This window comes from Dipodomys ordii, unplaced genomic scaffold (assembly GCF_000151885.1).
Source record: "Dipodomys ordii isolate 6190 unplaced genomic scaffold, Dord_2.0 Scaffold43, whole genome shotgun sequence".
Classification (NCBI taxonomy): domain Eukaryota; kingdom Metazoa; phylum Chordata; class Mammalia; order Rodentia; family Heteromyidae; genus Dipodomys; species Dipodomys ordii.
In genome coordinates, this window is record NW_012267259.1 from 1,785,909 (window position 1) to 1,807,857 (window position 21,949).

A 21,949-nucleotide genomic window follows, 5' to 3' on the forward strand; every position below is an offset into this window, starting at 1 on the left:
GACTATATAGAGCAACAGTGGGATGCTATTTCAGAAAAGAAAAAGAACGTTAACTATACCTGATGCAGCATTTTAATCCTGATGAATATTCATTTGCAAAAGCTCCAGTTTGCGATGTCCTAAATCTAGACTCTAGACACTGTTAATAGTCATGCAGATTGTATACTGTTTACTTAGATGACACCACTCACACCATCGAAATAATAGATTTCAATATTTGCTATGTCGTTTTTCTGAGGTGATAGTGAAGTGTCTTGCTCTAACACAATTAGCATAGTTGGTCATCTTTTCAGAAGGTGGCCCTGACAACAACATTTGTAGTGAGATGGTGAGAGACAGGCCAGGCTGGAGCTTAACAGGTGATTCTAGGAGCAAAGGGAACAATGTTTTTCTTTTGGGTCACAGTCACCCTAAGTCACACAGGCTGGCCCTGAACTTGTGGTCCTCCCTTTTCACTCTTCATAGTGCTAAGCTTGTAGGTGCATGCCAGCATGCCCAGCATGCCCCTAGATAACCATTTAAAGGCTTTTCCCTGTAAAAGATGGCAGAAAAGCCGGGGGAGTCTAGAGTAGAAGTGTTTATTAGGTGGAGAAACATGAACATGTCTACCTGCTGATGGAAATGATGAAAGAGAGGGCAAACTATGGGGGAACAGAATTTGGGGTAGAAACATTGTGTGTGTGTGTGTCTACACGTGCATGCACACATGCACATGAAGAGATGTGAATGCAACAGATTGGGAGGATGTGGCCCAGGCCAGCTTGGGCAATCGAGTCCACAAGATTCCATCTCAAAGGAGGGAAGCTGAACCTGTCTGTATGTGCCTGCCATCCTAGCAACTACAGGAAGTCTAAAATAATTGTATTGCAATTCAGGCCTGTGCTCAGGTGGGAAGCAAGACCCTTTTTTAGAAAATAACCAGTGAAGCCAGGTGCTGGTAGCTTATGCCTGTAATCCTAGCTACTCAGGAGGCTGAGATCTGAGGATCATGGTTCAAAGCCAGCACAGACAGGAAAGTCTGTGAAACTCTAATCTCCAATTAACCATCAGAAAACCAGAAGTAGAGCTGGGGCTCAAGGTGGTAGAGTGCTAGCCTTGAGCACAAAAACTCAGGGACAGAGCCCAGGTCCTAAGTTTAAGCTCCACAATCAACAAACCGAAATAGTTAATAGTAGGTCTGGATGTGTGGCTCAGTGGTAGATCACCTGTCTAGCAAATGTGAGGTCCTGAGTTCAAACCGAAGGAGAGAGAGAGGGAGGTATTATACTGTTAAGTGAAATTTCAGCAGGCTCAATTAACTTCCTCCAGAGTCCCTTAACCCAATGTTTCCCAAATTATCCCTAGAGAGTTAAGTTCCCTCAGGAAACTCTTTGTGGGAGAGGGTATTGTGGTCAAACCAGTTTAGCAAAAGCCAACTATTCTGTTTCTCCTCTTGGAGTTTCATAACACATTTCCTTGAGGGACTCATTCAACAAATGAAGTCTTTTTATGTGCTGAGCTTTGTGCTGTGCTCTGGGGAACAATAAGAAAATTAAACCCAATTGTTGCTTTCATGGAGCTTATACTAATAGGAAGATGGACAGTGAGACAAAGAGCCAAAGAAATACTATATATTTACAAGTCAGGGTAAGTTTTATGTAAGAAAAGGACATGTTTGTAGGAAAGACTTCTCAAGGGACACACACAGATAATGTGAAACTGGAAAAGACTTAAAGAGTTAATTAGGTCAAAGAGGCAGGTGAATCTACAGCTCCAAACTGTTTAATAAAAATATGACATGAGGGCTGGGAAGATGGCTCAGTGGTAGAGCGCTTGCCTTGCATGCCTGAGGCCCTTGGTTTGATTCCTCAGCACCACATAAGCAAAAAGAAAAAAAGCCGGAAGTGGCGCTGTGGCTCAAGTGGTAGAGGGCTAGCCTTGAGCTGAAGAGCTGAGGGACAGCGCCCAGGCCCAGAGTTCAGGCCCCACGACCGGACCCCCCCAAAAAAAATTAAAAAAAAATAAAAATATGACATGAGTCACATATGCAATTAAAACTTCTCCAGCAACTACATTATAAGAAGTAAAAAAGATCGGTGTGATGTGCATGTCTGTAAGCCCAGCCAGCACTCAGGAGACTGAGGCAGGAGAGTCATGAGTTTGAGGCCAGCTTAGGCCACATATTGGGATCCTGTCTCAAAACAAAACAAAGCAACCTAAGCCAACAGAAAAGGAAACAGATGAAAATCATTTTAATAATGTTTTGCATAACTTAGCATATTTAAATACTGCCATTTTAATAGCATGACATTACTAATGTAATATTTAAGATTTCTTTGCTTTTTTGTTGTTGTTTGAAGTCTTAAAAAATCATTAATACCTTTCATACCTAGGGATCATTTCAATTTGGACAAGTCACATTTTAAGTGTATGACAGCCACAGGTCGTTCAAGCACCCTGCCCGGGACAGCACAGATCTGGTGAGCAGCAGAGCAATAGAGGTGAGGCATGGTCCTCCCAGCCCTTTCTCTCATCCTTTCTCTGAAGAGTGAGAGGCCATGGGGAAAATCTTGATCTTGGCATTAGAAACGTGGGCTTGTTACTGGGCTTTGGTGGCTCATGCCTGTAATCCTAGCTACTCAGGAGGCTGAGATCTGAGGATCTGGTTCAAAGCCAGCCTGGGCAGGAAAGTCAGTGAGACTCTTCTCTCCAATTAACCACCTAAAAATTGGAAGTGGAGCTGTGGCTGAACGTGGTAGAGCACTAATCTTCAACAAAGAAGCTCAGGGATAGCATTCAGGCCCTGAGTTCAAGTCCCATGACCAACAGAGAAAAAAAGAAGAAGAAAGAAACCTGAGCATGTGTGTGAGAGAAGGTACTGATACCACCCAGTGCTGCATATATATGAAATTGTAGGCCATGGTAAAGATGGGGATTTTGAAGCTTAGGCCATTTAAAGGTTAAAACACATGAAAGGTCCTGAGAAGTTCTGCACTGAAAAGGCTTGTCTCAGCTTGGTTAATTCACTGTTTCATATGACTCCATGTGACTCCTGCGTTAACATCCCAGGGTGCACTGGGCTGCTCTGCCACACTCTTTAGAGAGGGAATGTTGCTGCAGATAGACTCTTAACTGGAAGCTTCTAAGACTTTAGCTTTTTCATTTATTGAGGGAAGAGCTTGGCGATCTATTAGCCAGAACTAAGAGTCAAATTAGCAGAGATGCTGTTCCCCTGGTTGAGCTTTGTCAACCTCTTTCCAAACCTGGCAGGCAGCAAATAACCCAGGAGGATTTCAGTGCCAAATAAGAGTTGGGGTGTAAGACCCTTTCATCTGGCTAGTAAGCCTTTGACTTTCACTAGATGATCTTGCCTATCAATTTAGAGCGCTTGCATTTTTTTCTCTTCTCTGAACTTTACAGAAGCTGTGCATTCAACTATACTTTTTTTTTTTAGTCAGTCGTGGGGCTTGAACTCTGAGCCTAGGCACTGTCCCTCAGCTCTTCAGCTCAAGGCCAGCACTCTACCAGTTGAGCCACAGCACTACTTCCGGCTTTCTGAGTGGTTTATTGGAGATAAGAGTCTCGTGGACTTTCCTGCCTGGGCTGGCTTTGAACCGCAACCCTCAGATCTCAGCCTCCTGAGTAGCTAGGATTATAGGTGTGAGCCACCAGCACCCGGCTTCAATTATACTTTTTGTATGGCATCTACACAATGGCAGCAATACAACATGTGTCTAATAATATTCATTGAGGTTATGTTTATACTGGTTTGCTTTTTCTTTTATCAAACCAACAGTGTGGCTTTTATTCCAGGTATTCTGTAAGGTCTGCTCCTCCCAGCCTTTTCTTTCATCCTTTCTGCCTTTGAGCAGGAAGAGGCAATGGGGAAAAACTTGATCTTCCATCTCTGTCTTTTTTTTTTCTGTTTTAATTTTGTTTTTTGTTATAAAGATGATGTATCAAAGGGTTACAGTTATATAAGTCAGGTACAACGTTTTTTTTTGGGGGGGGGTCCGGTCATGTGGCCTGAACTCTGGGCCTGGGCACTGTCCCTCAGCATTCCAGCTAGTGCTCTACCACTGAGCCACAGCACCACTTCCGGCTTTTTTCTTATGTAGTGCTGAGGAATCGAGCCCAGGGCATGCAAGGCAAGTGCTCTACCACTGAGCCACCTTCCCAGCCCCACATTTGTCTTTTTACTAACTGTGTGATCTTGAAAAGTCAGTCTGGCAGCATCTTTATCTCAGTATCTGTAAAATGAGAACACATACTAAATGATCTCAAAGACAAGGCTTCAGTTTTATTGTATTCTATTATTTATTTATTTTGTTCAAGACCAGGACTCACACTTGGTATCTGATACTTTCACTCACTGGCTGGCATTCTATTAGCTGAGCTACACCTCCAACCCCAAGGCTTTAGTTTTAGAACTCCAGGTCTGCGTTGTCCAATATGGAATCCACTTGTAGCTACTGAATGCTTGAAATGAGGCTAGTCTGGACTGACATGTACTCTAAGTATGAAATACATGCTGGACTTCAAAACAGGAGTTTAAAACCTCTCAACAATTTGAATATATTGGTTTACATAAAAGATATTATTAAAATTGATGTCATGTGTTCTTTGTACCTCTATAATATAGCTACTAAAACATAAAAGATTACATATGTGGTGCTATGGGGTGAGCCTCCTTCTCCAATGTAGCAGCTCCCAGTTTAGGAGATGAGACTCTAGGAAGTTGTTAGATACAGATGAGGTCATGAGGGTGTATTATGGGATGTAGGACTTTCACTGAAACACCAACTCTTTCTCCCGGCCATGTGAGGGACACAGTAAGAAGCCATCCAGAAGCCATCAGAACCTGAGTACAACGGCACACTGCTCTCTTGAACTTCTAGCCTCCAGAACTGTGAGAAAATAGGCTTCTATTGTTTAAGGCATTCAGGTCATGATAGTTCAGTGATTAAGTCTGTTGGCTTGCTTTATATTTCTGTGGGACAGCGCTGATCTAGATTTTCTAGAACATCTACATACCAGGCTTTGTCACTTTTACTTTTTTTTTTTGTATTGTACCTATGAGAGCAGGGATGGCCTCTGGAACATTCCTTGAGACTTGGCTCAGTGTCCCCCCTAGTGGCTGCTCAGTAAACACCTGATAATTAGGTCCTTTTCTTTGTAAGCAATGGTTGGTGTCTGGGTAATTTATGCTGTGGAAGTCATTCAGAGGATATGGGTGGCAGCTGGAATCTCTGCAGGCCAGAAGAACAGGCTAGGGTGTGGGTGGGTAATACTGATGCCAACAGCCCTGCCCCAAATCTCTCTGCAGATGAGTCTAGGAGACTCTCCCGCTGCTCCAGAGAAGCAGGGCTGGCTGCCTGGTGACAGACTACTTTTAGCCTCACGAGCTTCTAGTTGAGTCTGTTAGCTGGGTTTAAATCAGAAACTCTAGCTGCAAGAGAGGTTAGGAGGGTGAGTTTGTTTTCTAGGTTCTTTGGAGAATGGGTTCTTATCCTATGAAGGGGCTTTACTCCTCTACTCTAACTTAGGATTGCCAAAAGAGAATAACCAGACTTCTTTACCATAGTAGCCCAAGACCTTGTAAATATGTCTGCAACTCAACAGACATTTCTACCAAGGTTCCTCCGCCGAACAGTCCACAATACAGGAAGCATTTTAGATCTTCTTGTTGATCTTCAGGAAAGTATGGAGAATGTTATGCATTCTACTGCTATGATTAGAATATTATATCCATAGACATTTCTCACATGATAGTTTAATATGGAGACACAGGAAGGCACTTTAACCAATCAGCAATAACATGGTTTCATAGCCTTGAAACCTATGGATTAGGTTAAAAAAGATGTTGATTTCATTGAATGGGATCTTTCTTGTTTTACCATCAACAACTTTTCTGGAATACCTACTTTCTCGAAGGTGTCTCACCTATGACAAACGTCACCAAGACACACCTCTGTATTGTTCAGTTCTGTTCAGTTCCTGTTATTAGGACAGTGGCTGTGAACAACTCAGAAAAGGAAAGGACTTGGGGAGGGCAGGGGTTAGGGGTGGGTCTTGCATTGTTGTTCAGGCAGCCTGGAACAACTTCTGGGCTCAAGTGGATCTCTTGCCTCCACTTTCAGAGTAGCTGTGTTCTGCTGTCCCCAGTTTAGGGCAGAAAATTTCTTGATCTGCCTCAGCCAGAAAGAGATGGAGGCAAGGCTGCCATGGCTTTCTATTCAGAGGGCACTGGCCAAATAAATCACACCTAGAGCAGAGGAGAGAAGCTTTGTTCTGAGACTTCTTCAAACAGGCGTTTCCCTGGGCGGCTCTTCCCAGCTTCATCTCCCTCAAATAGAGACAGCCTCTGACTTGAGTCTGCTGTACAGTCTGCCAAAGGAAGAGGAGAGTGGGAGGAAGAAGGGAGCGACCTATCTAGGGCCTACGTTAACCATTCCATACCGAGTACTGGGTTTATACCAACAATAAATATTAAGTAAAGCCAGCTTGCCTATTGTTAATGAGTGACAGGGGCCCAGGAACGCCTCGCAGCTGGAGAAATAAAATAAGAAGGGAAGGTCAGAATAGGGCCTGCTAGCTCCGTACTTGTTTTGTCCTCGGGGGTCCCTCAGGCAGGAGCACACATACTCGGGAAGAAGGGGCACGGGACTGCTGTGGGGACGGGGTGGGGGCTCTCCTCCTCCAGCCTGCGCGGGGCGGGTGGCTGGCAGCCGCGGGGTTACTCTCGGTCAAGGTGCTGCTGGCCGAGCCAGCTCTCCCAGACTGCGAGGAGGGTGTGTGGCGTCGCGCAGCTCCTCTGCCACGTCGGGTGGCGTGCATTCAGCTCGTGGGCGCACTCGGGGTCCCCGATGCAAAGCCAGCCTAGGCGGCTCCAGGCTCGGGCCACGCTCCCCTGCGCCGGACGCTGACTCTCAGCCCAGGTCTCTGGCACCCGGCGTTCTTAGCCGCGGGACACAGATCAAAGGAGAGTGGGAGCGGAGGGGAAGCGAGGGAGACGGTGTCTGATTTCACGGGGCAGGTAGTTAACAGCAGCCGGCGGAGGCGGGGCTGTTCCCCGAGAAGGGTCGCCCGGTAATGGGAAGAGGGCGCCACGTGCCCGGCGCGGCCCTCTGCACTTTGCTACCCGAGCTGTTAATTTCCCCAAGATCCCTAAGTGGCCGGCCCCGTTATCACCTGTCGGTGGCTACGAGGGCACGCGGCCTTGGAGAGCTGGGTGCCTGGCTCCAGAGTTCCCCAAGTTGGGTTTGTGTGACCCTGAAGCCCCAGCCACGCCCACGGACGCTCAGCCCTGCGGATTCTGGTCCAATCAGGCAGGCCGCACCTGTGGAGGCCTCCCTGGACGGGAGGGGGAGGAAGAGCAGAGGGATCCAGAGAAAGGCCCCGGAGGCGCACCCTCATCCGGATGCTGGGCCCGCGGGGCGCGGAGAGACCTCCTGGCGCCTCTGTACCTCGGAGGGGGGGTGACCTTCCCTTCTCCGAGTGCGTCCTCCGCGGGCGGACGGTTTCTAGGAAATGATCCTTGTGGGGAGGCAGGGGCGAGCCGAGGATTTAGATGTCAAGGGGGAGGACACGCAGGTGAAGCAGAAGTGACAGGAGGCCCTGGCAGCCCGCTGGGCCACCGGCCGGGAAGCGGAGGCTGCGCGTGCGGGTGCCCACGCGGGTGTGCGCGCGCGGGGCGCTTTCATTCAAACTTTGGGAAGCCTCGGTTCCGGCGTCAGCGAAGGTGTGACCAATCAGAGTCCAGGGAGGGGAATAAATTATGCAAATAACCATCTGGCGATGGGTCAGATGACTCCGATGGTTTTAAAAAAAACTACCTCTCCAGGAGTCCGCCGAGTGACAGCGGCCAGCCCGGCTGCCCCGCATCTCCGGGTGAGGCCAGGTCTGGGTCTGCAACAAGTCCCTCCGCCTTCGGCTCCCGGCGCGCCGCGGCCCGCGCAGCCCGCTCCGCAGTGCCATCTTCTCGTCCAGCCCACTACCTGGTGCCCACTTCTGGGCTTCCCGGCACGGAGGGTGGTGGGGTCCGGGTGGCACTTTTTGTTTTTAATTCTCCTTTCTGAGGAGGGGGCGTGGCAGGGAAGGATGAGAAACTCCATTCTTCTGTTCTTCTTCTGGAACGTCTATTGTTGCTTTGCGGCGGGAAGCCCCACACCCGTGGGTCCTGAGGGACCACTGGAAGGTAACGTGCAGTGCGTAAATTGTTATTAATTATTGGTTACTTATTATACTTTCTCCCCCCCCCCGCAGTTCTTTTCTGGGCCGGGCTCCCCTGTTCTGCCAACCATTCCTGTTTCTACGGAATCCTTCTTCCTTGGGCATTGCGCTATCCACGTTCTCCTCCTAACTCTCTGAGGCTGCTTAGTGGTGTATTACCTAGATGGTCACCCCGGAGACCACAGGTGGTCAGGGTGTGACCCCCCCTCCCCCGGGCTCCCTTTACGTGGTTCCCTTAATCGGCGCTGTCCAGCCTGCAGAGCTGCTTGCCAGCAACCACAATTAAACCTTGTCTTGTCTTGCTCTGAATCTTCTCTCCTGCCTCCTTGTAATGTTGGTGTGTTTCAAAAGTTAAGGTGTCAGGGTAGCCTGGCCTTAGTTTGAGGAGTGCTTGAAGAGCCTAGGTAACTCAGGGTGAGAAGCTGCCTGACAAGGTTAGCCCGCCTCTGATTTCAGCCTCTTCCTCCTCAACATCTTCTCTTCCACTCTTGTCTTCCTCCTCCTAGCTTCTAGCTTTTCTTTCTCTTTGGTTCTGGGTGGTGATCTCTTGATGGCAGTTTGCACTGGTGGAGTGAGGGTAGGGTCACAGAACTGTGAGCAGTGAAGACAAGGAGCTTCTGAATGTGGTCCCAACATCTCATTTGCTGATCTTCAGAAGTTGGGCAAGTGCCATTGTTGCTATGTAAGGGGGGAGTGCTCATTTGAATGGTTGGGAAGGCTTTACTTAACACGTTTCCAACTCCTGTGCTCACTGGAAGTATGACTTGAAACATGCTAAAGTTCCTTCCAGCTTCCCTGCTCAGTGCTTCTGAGTAGCTGGGGCCATTTCATTCATTCCTGAAGCATTCCTTGTGTTTCTGCTTAGTGCTAGCCACTCTTCCAGGAGTAGGCATTCCCTGCCCTCCTGGAGCTTGCATGTCAATGGTGGGGGAGACAGGCTAAATTAACTAGCTAGCTAACTAACCAACTAACTAGCTAGCTAACTAACTAACTAACTATAGTAGTCGGGATTATGGAGGAAAAGAAAAAGAAAATAGGGCTGGTGGGCAAGGTAGTACATTTTAATTTATGATTAAAGAAAGCCTTACTGAGAACCTGACCCTTGAGCAAGAAGCCAAGGGTGTGGGGGAGGGGAAAGGGAAGAGAATGAACCACAGACGAATCTGGATACAATAATCGTAAAATCTTAGAGGCTGAAGTGACTGTGGCCCAGAATGGCAGACATGAAGCTGGAGAACTATGGGTGAGATCAGGCCAGATGGCAAGGTGAACCTTCTATGCATGGAGTTAAGTTTATCCAGCAGACCTCTTGTCTCCTCAGCTTCCCCATCTGCTCTGTGTGAGTGGCTGTCTGGATATAGGTTGGAGAAGCTCAATTACACGACTTATTCAAAATTTTGCCAGTTGGGTTCTCTGTTCAATATTTTCATGACAGTTACCTAAATTCTGTTCTTATGTATCTAGCTGCACTTTCTGGAACTTTGTCCTTATTACATTTGGTTCATTTTTCCCCCCCACTGTCCCCATGATCCCTGATACCACTTCCCTCTCCATAACTGTAATTTCTCTTCTGTGATCCTGATCCTCCCGCCCTTCCTCCCTCCATTCCTCCCTTCCTTCCTTTCCCCTTTATGTTCTTCCTTTCTTTCTTCCTTCCTTTCTTCCTTCCTCCCTTCCTTTCTTGCTTTCCCTTTCTGTCTTCCCCTTCCTTCCTTCCTTCCTTCCTTCCTTTATTCTCTCTCTTCTCTTTCTTTCTTTCTTTCTTTCTTTCTCTCTTCCTTCCTTCCTTCCTTTTCCTGCCTTTTTTTTTTCTTGTGCCAGTGCTGGGGCTTGAACTCAGGACCCAGGTGCTTAGCAGTCCCTTAGCTTTTACACTCAGGGCTAGTGTTCTACCATTTGAACCACAGCTCTGCTTCTGGCTTTTTTTTTTGCTAGTTAATTGGAGACATGAGTCTCACATTCTCCCTCCTCCCTCCCCCCCCTGCCGCCCCCAGGCTGGTTCTGAACTGTGATCCTTAGGTCTCCGGATTACAGGCACGAGCCATCATGCCCAGCTTCCTTTTGTTTCTTAACTATATGATAAATTAAACTTCTGGATGGTATCTCCATTGCTGGGTGACAAAAGTGTGTATTTATCTCCTTAACACATTATGAAATGATGTTTACCAACATGGAAGAAATAAAGCAATGATGATGGTGCCTACCTAGTGTACACGACCATCCATGCATGGGCTGCACTTGGGGAGTGGGGCTGTGTCCTAAGCAGTACTGTATATAACCATGAGCTGGAGGGGTGGCCTTGCTCCTCTGAGGAGTTTCTCCATAGTGTCCATCATTTGTGTAACAAACTGAGAGGATGCCTGGAACCTGTAGGCTCTGCAGAGGGCCTTGAACATGCAAGAGGTCCTTACAAGAAGTGTTGGAATAGATGGGATATCAAGGAAAGCTCTGCACAACAGATCAACAGCCTCTTGCTTGCCATTGCAAAACCCCTAATATCATGAAGTTAGAAAATTTGTTGGGAACTTACTTGGCAGCCAGACTTGACCTTACTTGATCCGAACTCATTTGGCAGCACAACCTGGCCTGGGCCAGCAGGAGGCAGTTTGTAATCTTTACTTTTGCCCTTGAGCGTGAGGGGTCCTATATTACTCTACAGAAATAGTAAAGTTCATGGTTCATGGGGGTATATCAGACCCCCAGGAGTATTATATAACATAATATATGGTCCATAATGCCTTTTTAAAGTATGGAACTTTCTTACTGGGTACTAGTGGCTCATGTCTGCAATCCTTGTTACTTGAGAGGTTGAGATCTAAGGATCTTGGTTAGAAGATACTTTTTGGTTAACCATCAAAAAGCTAGAAGTGAAACTGTGGCTCAAGTGGTAGAACATCAGACTTGAGTGAAAAAGCTAAGGGACAGTGCTCAGACCTTGAGTTTAAGTCCCAGTAACAGCACAAAAAGAAAAAGAAGAAAAAGAAAGAAAAGAAGAGAAAAAGAAAAAGGAATATTTTGAATTCTGAATCTCAAGTAGTCCTAATGATTTCAGGAAAAGAACCAAGTAAAATGTAAAATAGGCATGTGGGAGAAAGAAAAAAAAACAAATTAGTTTGGTAGGGAAGAATAGAGTGAAGTAATAGAGATAGCTTTTTGTTTTCAAGCCACAGTAATTAATTAATCAAATGGCTAATTACTACTCAGTGCATATAGATGAGATTTGCAACTTCTAATATCATTATGATTATCCCAGAAAGTGATGAGGGACATTCAGCAGGTATAAAAATCCAAACCCAACTTTCTCATGAACTAAACTGAACTAGAACTAGACCACAGCTTGCTTAGTATCAAGCCACCAGAAGCTTCCATGCTCTGTTCTTCCTCCCCAGATGAGCTCCAGAGACCCAAGGAGATACTGATTTCAACCAAACCCTCTGTGAAGTTTAACCTCCACACCTCTAAGGACCCAGAACATGAAGGATGTTACTTCTCTGCTGGCCACGATCAGCTTTTAGAAGACTGTGGCTTCAACATCACAGCCAAAACCTTTTTTGTCATTCATGGATGGACGGTGAGCCCGGGGAGGGAGCTCTGCGGCTTTATACAAGATTTGCTTCCTTTTGTTTTGGTCAATTAAAAAGAATACGGGTGCTTCCAGATTCCAAATACTTTCCCCTGCTTTCCTTGTGGGCTGCTTGTGTTTCCGACAGCTGTGAAGAATGTAATGGGCACTTGGTGGAGGGAGCAATCTGGACTCCAGCAGGGTGGCATTTAGTGCTGGCATACAACAGGCTTTCAGAAAGTGGCTCTCCTGAGGGCAGCAGCCCAGCTCCACTGGTTCTGAAGGACCCTCTAATTACACTTAATTACATTGGTCAACCACTGCCCGGAGGGGGCCATCCTGCCTTCGGCGCTGAGCTGAACTGAAACAACTTGACTGGCATAGAGAGAGTTTATGAGGGGCCAGCTGGCCAGGATGGTTGACTGCTGTTGGCATGATGCCCTCCTGTGTGCATAGAGATGGCTTCGTTTAAAGGCACTGGGGCTCTTTATCTGACCTAGCTGAGCAATTCCCATTGAAAGGCCCATGACAAACTTCAACAACAAAAAGTTTTCACGCTTAGCCTCAGAAACTCTTGGCCAGAGAGGGATTCATTCATTCATAGTCTGAAGGAAAATGGCAGTATGAAGTGAGCAGATCTCTGCCTGGGTGGGTACATTCTCCCTCTTAATGTGGAGAAAAGTCCTATCTGTTACATTCTTTCTGGGTTTTTAGGTCTATCACCAACAGTTAGGGTCAGAGTTGGAGCTAGGGAAGGGTAATGTGAATGAAGGCATGATCAAGGGACTGTCCATCTGTCCTGCAGTTGGAATCATACATTTGAACTTTCATAAGGCCCTCCTGTCAAAATGCAAAATACTTGCAGCCTGCAACTTACAAATGGGGTGCATTCCAGAAAGTTCTTTTGTAATGTGTTTGGAACTTGGAACAGCACTTTCCCATAGAAAGCAAGATTTGTAAATAGTGTTTGAGTTCCCAGGCTAGGCACAGAAAATCCATTTATTTGATAATGTACTTGTGGATAGGTTTACAACTGGCTCCAGTCACCATTTGTAACTTTGTTTCTGTGGGAAAATGTGTTCTGAGTTCTAATTTGGGATTCTAGGGATGGATTTTCTCTACTCTGGGGTCAACAGAGATGGCAGAGATGGGTTGTGGGAAGGAGCCGTTTGTTAACTCTGTGTTTGCCGAGGCGACAGCATCTCCTTGCGTCTCTAAGGGAGGAGCCAGTTCTCCAGGGCAACCCTCCCTGGCTGCCTTTGAAGGATGGACCAGGCCACTTATTTGACTCTGACAAGAACTAAGATTAACTAGCATCCCCACCAATAGTTATGCTTCAAACAGGGGGACAACAGCAAAGGATGCCAACTATGAAAGCTTCAGTGGGGAAAACTAGGGATGTAGAAAGCAATGGTAACTGGGTGCCAGAGACTCACACTCATAATCCTAGCTACTCAGGAGGCTGAGATCTGAAGCCAGCCTGGGTAGGAAAGTCTGTGAGACTCCAATCTTCAATCACACACACACATACACACATACACACACACACACACAATCAATCAATGGAAGAGGTAGCAATTTAACTTCTGGATTGCTTTGCTCATGGGTATGAAGGTTCTAAAATCAGAGGGAAGAAGGTACAATAGAGTTCCTGAAGCTCAGAATAATATAATAAAAATTCCTCCTTTGCAGATGAGTGGCATGCTTGAAAACTGGCTCTACAAACTTGTATCAGCTTTGCAGACAAGAGAGAAAGATGCCAATGTAGTGGTGGTTGACTGGTTGCCCCTGGCTCACCAGCTGTACATAGATGCAGTCAATAACACCAAAGCAGTGGGACACAGTGTGGCAAAGTTGCTTGACTGGTTGCAGGTAAGTGAGCAGGAGAGAGAGTCATCTCCTCTCATGAGCAGAATATCCCTCTCTTTTATTCTTTCTCTCTCTTGTATAAAATAATACCTATGTTATATATATATGTAAAACACATAAAGTAATAATACATTGTACACATAATATATATGTGTATATATAGTATTATATATGCATATCATAGGTATATATATTATGTTTTGAATAGCATGATGGTCATTCCATACAATCTCCTTTGTCATAAGCAGGATTTTAAACTCAAACATTCTTAGGAAATATTACCACACATGATCTTCCAGATGGATCAAAATCTTTGGCATTAATTTTTTTCCAAATTAGGCATTGCATGAAATGTTTGAATGCTGAGACTTTTAGAGGGCTTTAAAATTATTGATAGAGGGCTGGGAAGGTGGCTCAGTGGTAGAGTGCTTGCCTTGCATGCCTGAGGCCCTGGATTCGATTCCTCAGCACCACATAAGCAAAAAGAAAAAAGCCAGAAGTGGCGCTGTGGCTCAAGGGGTAGAGTACTAACCTTGAGCTGAAGAGCTGAGGGACAGCGCCCAGGCCCAGAGTTCAGGCCCCACAACAGGACCCCCCCCCAAATAAAAAACAAAAAACAAAAAAAATTATTGATAGATCTTTGGATCTTTCCTGCTAATTTGCTGAAAGTAAAATTTACCTCATGGGTAGTTACTTGCTGATCTTACAAGCTGAGTCCCTTTGGCTGGTTGGGAATAGCCAGGGTCCAGGAAGGGCTTAGAATTTTAACTAGCTACAAAGTCTGTTTTTGTCTCTCTGAAGAGTGTCTGTGCTGAAGGTAGGAAAGAGGTTGAACCAAACTAATGTGGCCTATTTGTTCAAAATAGTAAATGTGCAAAACAGAGCTTGAAGTAGTGTGTTTGCCTTTTATAAGTCAGTGATTTGCCTGAGATCAGACGAGTTAACTGGGATGGGAGGGGCCAAAGCACATTGGCAAGGTGATCTGAGAGTCAAGGCTATTCTAGCCTGACCTTCCTTTCACCCATGGGAACCAATGAATCCAGAAATTTAGTTAGGATTCTAGAGTAGGCGTCTTTTCTCTGCCCAAGTTGTTGCAAAGAGTTTGGTTCCTGAGCTAGGGGATCAAAGCCCCCACTACTGAGTACCTAGAAGGGGATAAAACTCTAAGTCTGGGGCCCAGGTGGGCTTGTGGTGGGGAGGTCAGCAGCTCCCGGGGGCAGAGTAGAGGTGAATCATACTAATAAGTATGATATATTTGTCCTCCCCACTTCTGCTCTTGCTCTGCCTCATAGATCTGTCAGAAAGAATAGAAAACACGCAGACAACATGAGGGAACAATCAAGCATGCAGCCCTGCAATCACGTCCTCAACCCCACCCCCTTGGCATTTGAAGTGGCACCTGCTACTCTTGACCTCCCTGCCCTGGCTGTGACCATGGCCCATGACGCATGTTGCATAGCCAGCCATGCCCTGAAGAATATGCATACCCATGATTCCTGTGACTCCTCCTCCATAGGAGGACTTGCTGAATGGTTGCTGGCCCTGGGCTCAAGACTACATTCTTATACTCACATGCTTTGGTGACTTCTTTCAGGAAAAGAATGGATTTTCACTTGGGAATGTTCACTTGATTGGCTATAGCCTTGGGGCACATGTGGCTGGGTATGCTGGCAACTTTGTGAAAGGAACTGTGGGCAGGATCACAGGTAAGCTCTGTTTTCCATCAGCACCAGCAACCATATCCCCCAGCTCCTTCTACTACTCTCCAGCCTGGGTGTTCTGAATTGTTGCATCTAAATGAGGCTACTTGAGTGACTTGTAGAAGGCTGGTTTGGGAAGGAATCTGGAGAACATTTGATCTCGAGCATTTTATCAATTTAACTTGTGTGGGCTGCTCATCTGTAAGATCAATAGATAAAGATATTTTTGTGGAAGCTGTCTTTATTAATCTTGTTCAAGCTAATCTTGCCATTTGGGCCTCTTTCTTCCCTCGTAGACTCTCGGGGTCTCAGAGCACCAGAAAGTACAGTTTGGAAGCCACTGGTCTAGTCCAACAGTTGAGGGAATATTCAGAAGTGAAGTCCTTGCTCAAGGCATATAGCTAAGAAGTGAAGAACAAAAACTGAAGTAGAGCCCTGGCCCCCAGGCTTCTGGGTATTCATTATAGAGGGGGTGTTCCTACTCCACCCACAAGGCTCCAGGGACTGAGACAAAAGGAAATAATGATAAATTCTATCTCTGGTTCTATTCATCTACCAGTAGCCTCTCTCTGATATTTTTATGCTTTCTAGTAACATTTAGAATGTGTGATTGAACTTTGTAATTAAAGAGACTTTTCTGATATTGGTGCCAAGGAAGCCAATAGCAAAACAAATTTTCTATTCTGAAAACTGCCATGCAGTGAGCTTTTAATGTTAGAGTTTGAATTAAATCATTTAATGGTGGTACCATGTACAAAAGATCTTCTTTGCCATTTTGAGGCCCCTCAGATATATAAGAAAATCTTCCTCTTCCCTAAAATGAATGGTAGTATTCTGACCTATTTCTCCTTCCCACATTCTTTGACATGGATTCAAGATTTTAAGGGTGGTGTTTTCTGTTGCTACAATTGCATGGCACAGACTGGGTAATTTATTTATTTATGCTATTATTTTTTGGGGGGGGTCCGGTTATGGGGCCTGAACTCTGGGCCTGGGCACTGTCCCTCAGCTCTTCAGCTCAAGGCTAGCGCTCTACCACTTGAGTCACAGTGCCACTTCCGGCTTTTTTTCTTTTTGCTTATGTGGTGCTGAAGAATCAAACCCAGGGCCTCAGGCATGCAAGGCAAGCGCTCTACCACTGAGCCAGCCCACACTGGGTAATTTATAAAGAGCAGAAGCTTCTGTAGCTTCTTTTTACTGCATGAGAGCATGATGGAGGGCCTTAGGATCGCAGAACAAGCATGTCAGCTTGGGGCTCTAGTTCCCTAATAAAGCACATGAATTGATATGTGAATTTGAGGAATGATTTTCTACAAATGAACTGTGTGTGTATGCATGTGCGTGCGAGCATACATGCATGTGTGCATGTATGTGCACTGGTCTTGGGGCTTATAATTCAGGACTTGGGTGCTATTAATTTTTTTCACTCAAAGCTGGGCTCTACCACTTGAGCCAGAGTTCCACTTTTGGCCTTTTGATGGATTTATTGGAACTAAGAATCTCATGGACGTTCCTGCCTGGGCTGACTTCAAACTGTCATTCTTAGTTCTCAGCCTCTTGAGTAGCTAGGATTATAGACATAAACCACTTATACTGGGTTACAAATGGACTGGTACCTTTGGAGGTACATTTAAACCAGTTTCCTTTTCTTTGATGTTTTTATTTTAAAGCAAGACAAGTACAGAGGAATTCTTTTTTTTTTTTTTCCAGTCATGGGGCTTGAACTTTGGGCCTTGGCACTCTTCAGCTTAAGGTAAACCTCTACCACCTGAGCCACAGCACCATTTCTGGTTTTCTGGTGGTTTATTGGAGATAAGAGTCTCATAGACTTTCCTGCCTGGGCTGACTTTGAATATGGTCCTCTGATCTCAGCCTCCTGAATAGCTAGGATTACAGGTATGAGCCACCAGTGCCTGGCTTAGAGGAATTCTTAGAGTGGTTTAATAAAAGTAGAATTTCAGGTTTTGGCAATAAGCTAGTAGGGTAGGGTTTTTTATTTTTTATTTAAGTGTGGTTTTATTGGTCCTCTTCTGTTGCTACCGCCTCGACCACCAAGGAAGACGCGAAGACGCGACACCGAACTCTTCTCTCTGCAGTTTATTCAGGATCTTTGAGCAATCTTCTGACCCCAGCCCCGGGGAGAATTCCCCACAGCCTTAAGTACCCGCTGGGTAGCCAACCCTGATACGCCACGTGGGAACCACCAATAGGTTCAGGTGCGCGGAAGCAAGCCAGATTCTTTGCCTTAGCCAAATAAGGAGTTGTTTACCACAGAGAGCACTCGCCATCGGGAAGGCGGAGGGCGGAAGCCGGCGCCATCTTCCAGGTGCGGCCTCTCGCAGCTCTCTACACTTTTCATTGTGGTCTCTGGGCTTAAGTCTAATATGTTCACACACAGAGACATATGCTTGTACATTCCATTAGGAAAGCTTGGAGCTTTGGCTTTTATTACCAAGATGGCAAGGCCTGAGGTATATAAAGTGGACTGTGATTATATGGTCATCCCTCACTGCTCATTAACCCACCCACTGCTGGTGCAAAGTAGTTTCACCCAAAGCTATTCTGTCCAGCTGTCTGAGCACCTGAATGAGAGGTTGGATGCTCCAAAGCTAGGCTAGTCTGGTACAGACTTGGCACTCAAGCAGTCCCTACCAAGGTCAAAGCCCAAAGTGTCTTTGACAACAAGGACAAACTGCAGACTTTGCCTTGCTTTGTCTCTAAATCTGAAATAAGCTGGGGGGGGCACTTTCTAGTTCTTTCTCCATGCTTATTTGGGGTCAGCTGCTGAGGTGAAGGCTTCTTGCCTGTGGGTAGCTGAGGAGCTAGCAAAATGCCTATCAGGAGCCATCCCTTCCTCCTGACTCTCTGTGTATGTGGGAGCTCAATTCTGTCCTGCGTCCAGCAGCACTTCAAGAGGTATTGGCTTACTGTGTCTGTTTGATGGAGGAGGCTGTCTCCTCTCTGTTACCTTCCATTGTTAGACTTCTTTCAGACTTGTGAACCTGGCTCTCTTGACTGTTAAGAGGCTGGATGTTGTAGGCTTCTCATAGTTCTCAGGCCAGTGATACTTCTGAGCTGTGGCCACCAATAACCTGCAAGAGCATACTCGAATCTCAATTTTCCTGGGGTCAGAGATCATGGACTGGACTTGGCAGGAGTTTTACTGTCTTCTGTTCCATCTAAAGGTCTGTGACTTCTAATAGACTAACAAAGAAATTATGCATTTCCAAAGAACCCATGTCCACTTAATCATAAATTTAAAAGCAAGCAGATTAATTCATTTAGGAAATATGATTTGTGTGTATGTGTGTATTCCAGTCCTAAGCTTACACTCAGAGCCTGGCTCTGTCCCTTAGCTTTTTTGCTCAAGGCCAATGCTTTACCATTTGAGCCACACCTCCACTTATAGCTTTCTGAGAGAAGACTCTCGAAGACTTTCCTACCTGGGCTGGCTTTGAACATGGTCTTCAGATCTCAGCTTCCTGAGGAGGTAGGATTATAGGCATGAGCCACTAGTGCCCCACAAGAAATATCAATTAAGTATTCCCTGTGTGCAGCCTCTGGGTTAGATGCTTCCTCATTGTCAAAAACCTTAAGCACACTTATTTGACAGGTAAGTGAAGAGGTACTGCATGCTATCTTTAAATCACATAGCAGAGCCTTTAACAGGCAGGAAAAAGGAAGATTCAATGATTTAAAAATAGGCCCAGTATTTTGTATCTTAGAAAAGCAGATTCCAGAGGCTCCGCTTAACACTAAGCTATGCTGCTTGTCTCCTAGAAGTGCAGGGAAAAAAGTAGAGTAGAAATGGGGTACCTGTGGTACACCTCTAATCATAGCTACTCAAGAGGCTGAGATCTGAAGATCGCAGTTCATAGCCAGCCAGCCCAGATAGGAAAGTCTGTGAGACAGACTCTCATCTCAATTAACCAGGGAAAAGTTGGAAATGGAGCTGTGGCTCAAGTGGTAGAGCACTAACCTTAAGCAAAGAAGCTAAGGGACAGCACCCTGGCCCTGGGTTCAAGCTCTACACCCCCCCCCCACACACACACAGAGTAGAAGTAGATTGTGCCACTTTCTGCCTTGTATCTGTGGGCCATGGATGTGTGCAGAGACTGTCAGAAGCGGCTCAGCCTGGGTAGGTGCCCGACTGTGAGACCCCAGCTGCCCACATTCCTCCAGCACAGCTTGGTTTCCATGGCGCTGCCTGTCTGGTGGGGACCTTTGTTCACATCAAGCAAAGAGCCTCTCTCTTGTTTTGGTTGCAAAGCAGAATGTCCTTTTCCTTCTTTCTTTTTCTCTTCAGTGCACATGGTGAGAGGCAGGGAGAGGCTGCTTGTGTCACTACTTTGGTCCATGTCCCTTCGGAAAGGTGCCCTCTGGGTGGGTACATTTTTGTTCCATCTTTTTGGGGGTTTTGGATGAGAGGTGAGCCCCCAAAGCAGTCTGAACTCCATTCCTGCCTTGGTTATTCATAAAGTTATCTAAGCTTCTGGAAACAGTTTTCATCTTTGGCCAGTCTCGCAAGTCATGGGTGCTACAGACTGGTCACTGTTGACAGTAGGTCTGTCTTTTGTTTCTCCTCCAGTGGACCTCTGCACTTCCCAGTGTGCTCCCTGGCTCTTGTGCTGGGGAGGGAGGACACAGCTCTGCTACCTATCTCCTCCTTTCAGAACTTGGTTCTAGGCCACATCCCCTCCTGGTTTTGATGCTTCTAGATTGGGGATTCTTGCTTTCTTTCTGTTTCTCTTTTTGAGACAGGGTCTCACTATGAGTGCTGAGGTTAGAGTCTTGCGTCACTGTGTTTGGCATAGACCAGGGGTTCTCAACCTGGTGGGCTTGGACACATAGAGACCAGTGCTGCTTTGCTGTGCCTGCTGGATTGTGGGGAGTGGGGTCAGATATCACCAAATGTCTCCTGGGGTTGGGGATCGGGCCCAGTGGCTAACCATTCCACTCCACTATTCTAGGCTAAATACAGACCTTTATTTACTTCTCATTATTAACATCCCCCAGTTCTTTCTGTGTGTCTGTATGGCCAAGAGCCTTTCTGGCTCTCATAATCACCTGGGCTTGAGAATAGTAAGTAATATCCCCACACTTAAGCTCTTAGTACCTCTCATGAACTGTATAAATTAAGGCTTTCAGGTTATTTCATAGATGATCTTGTTGCACAGGGAAGTTTTTCACTCTCTGGTCCGTGGACCACCTGGAAAACCAATCTGTATTTCTGGGTTCCATGCCAGATGCCTCCAGTGAAATCTCTGAGAGGTCAGGTGCTTGGGAATCTGCATTTTATTGCAAGTTGTTTGGAATAGTTTTCCATTTATGTGGCTCAGAATTAAGAGACACACACAGGCTCACTCATTGCTGTGATTAGATGCCTAGCCCCTTTTCCCACCTCTCTTCTGGATGCTTCTACATACTCTTTGCTCCTGGGTCCTTCCAGGTGTTCTTTATTTAGAGCTACATGGTGGAATCCAGAATTTTAACAAGCTCCCCAATGCTATTGATGTAGTTTTGAGTGTGATGACCTGCACCCTATTCAGTGTTGCTTGCTGGCTCAGCCTAAAACGTTTGGAGGAAAAAGAAAGGTTTCTTTCCTCTGTGAAATAGAGGAATTCTAGAGGTCTGGCTTTAGATTCTTTCTTTATTGGTGATCTTGAAGATACTTTTCTCTTTCTCCATCTCAACGCTGGGCCTGACTCATAGATAAAGGAAAGGGAAGAGTAAGTTCAAATACAAATTGGCCAGCTTGGGAGGCTGAATTCTTTCCAGCTTAGTTGTTTGGTGAAAGTGTTGTTGGAAATGAGTGCTGTGGAAGGCTAGAAGTGACGGCCCACTGGGCTGACTGGCTTACGTCCAGGCAGCTCAAGTTTTGGCTGCTTGTGGGCTGCTCAGAGCTGGTAGTAGTGTGAACCTTGTGGCTAGTTTACAGGGCTTCCCTCAGGACATGGAGATGCTATGACAGGTGCATTTATGCCCACCAGGACGTCTTGGGTCAGCTGCGCATGGAATTGGGCTCTGTATTTTCTTCCATGTCTGAATTCATGGTGCTGGACTTGGAGGGCATCCTTATTCTGCACCCTTGGGTTTGACTCTTCAGTCAAGAAGCATTGGCTCAGCCATTCTCACAGCGTCTGTTTTGGCCTCTCCTGCTGCAGGTCTGGATCCTGCTGGACCCTTGTTTGAAGGGGCTGACATCAACAAGAGGCTCTCCCCTGATGATGCGGACTTTGTGGATGTCCTGCACACTTACACACGCTCCTTCGGTGTGAGCATCGGGATTCAGATGCCAGTAGGCCACATTGACATCTACCCCAATGGGGGTGACTTCCAGCCAGGCTGCGGATTGAATGACGTCTTGGGATCAATTGCATATGGAAGTGAGTTTCTTATGTATTGTTCTGTGTTTGATTCCCTCTATACCATCTCCCCCTAAATCAGCCACAGCTGTCAGTCCCTCCAATTGCTTTCCATTCACTGTTCTTAACCTCCTTGCCTCCTGGCCCCAACACTTCATTTAAGGTTCTTCATTATCCTACATGGCTGTTAATAGATAGCATGCTCTCGGGGCTGGGAAGATGGCTCAGTGGTAGCGTGCTTG

The 21,949-nt window shown here is 46.2% G+C and overlaps 1 protein-coding gene across 1 annotated transcript in view; it reads left to right on the forward strand.

The window, feature by feature from the left end:
• Window positions 1-7,848: 7,848 nt before the first annotated feature.
• Lipg (lipase, endothelial) overlaps window positions 7,849-21,949 on the forward strand; it is a 25,544-nt gene continuing 11,443 nt past the window's right edge. The window contains exons 1-5 of the mRNA XM_013018871.1: window positions 7,849-8,176; window positions 11,601-11,782; window positions 13,466-13,645; window positions 15,237-15,348; window positions 21,507-21,728. Coding sequence (XP_012874325.1) covers window positions 8,080-8,176; window positions 11,601-11,782; window positions 13,466-13,645; window positions 15,237-15,348; window positions 21,507-21,728 — 793 coding nt within the window. The 5' untranslated portion in view covers window positions 7,849-8,079. The remainder of the gene's footprint in view (window positions 8,177-11,600; window positions 11,783-13,465; window positions 13,646-15,236; window positions 15,349-21,506; window positions 21,729-21,949) is intronic.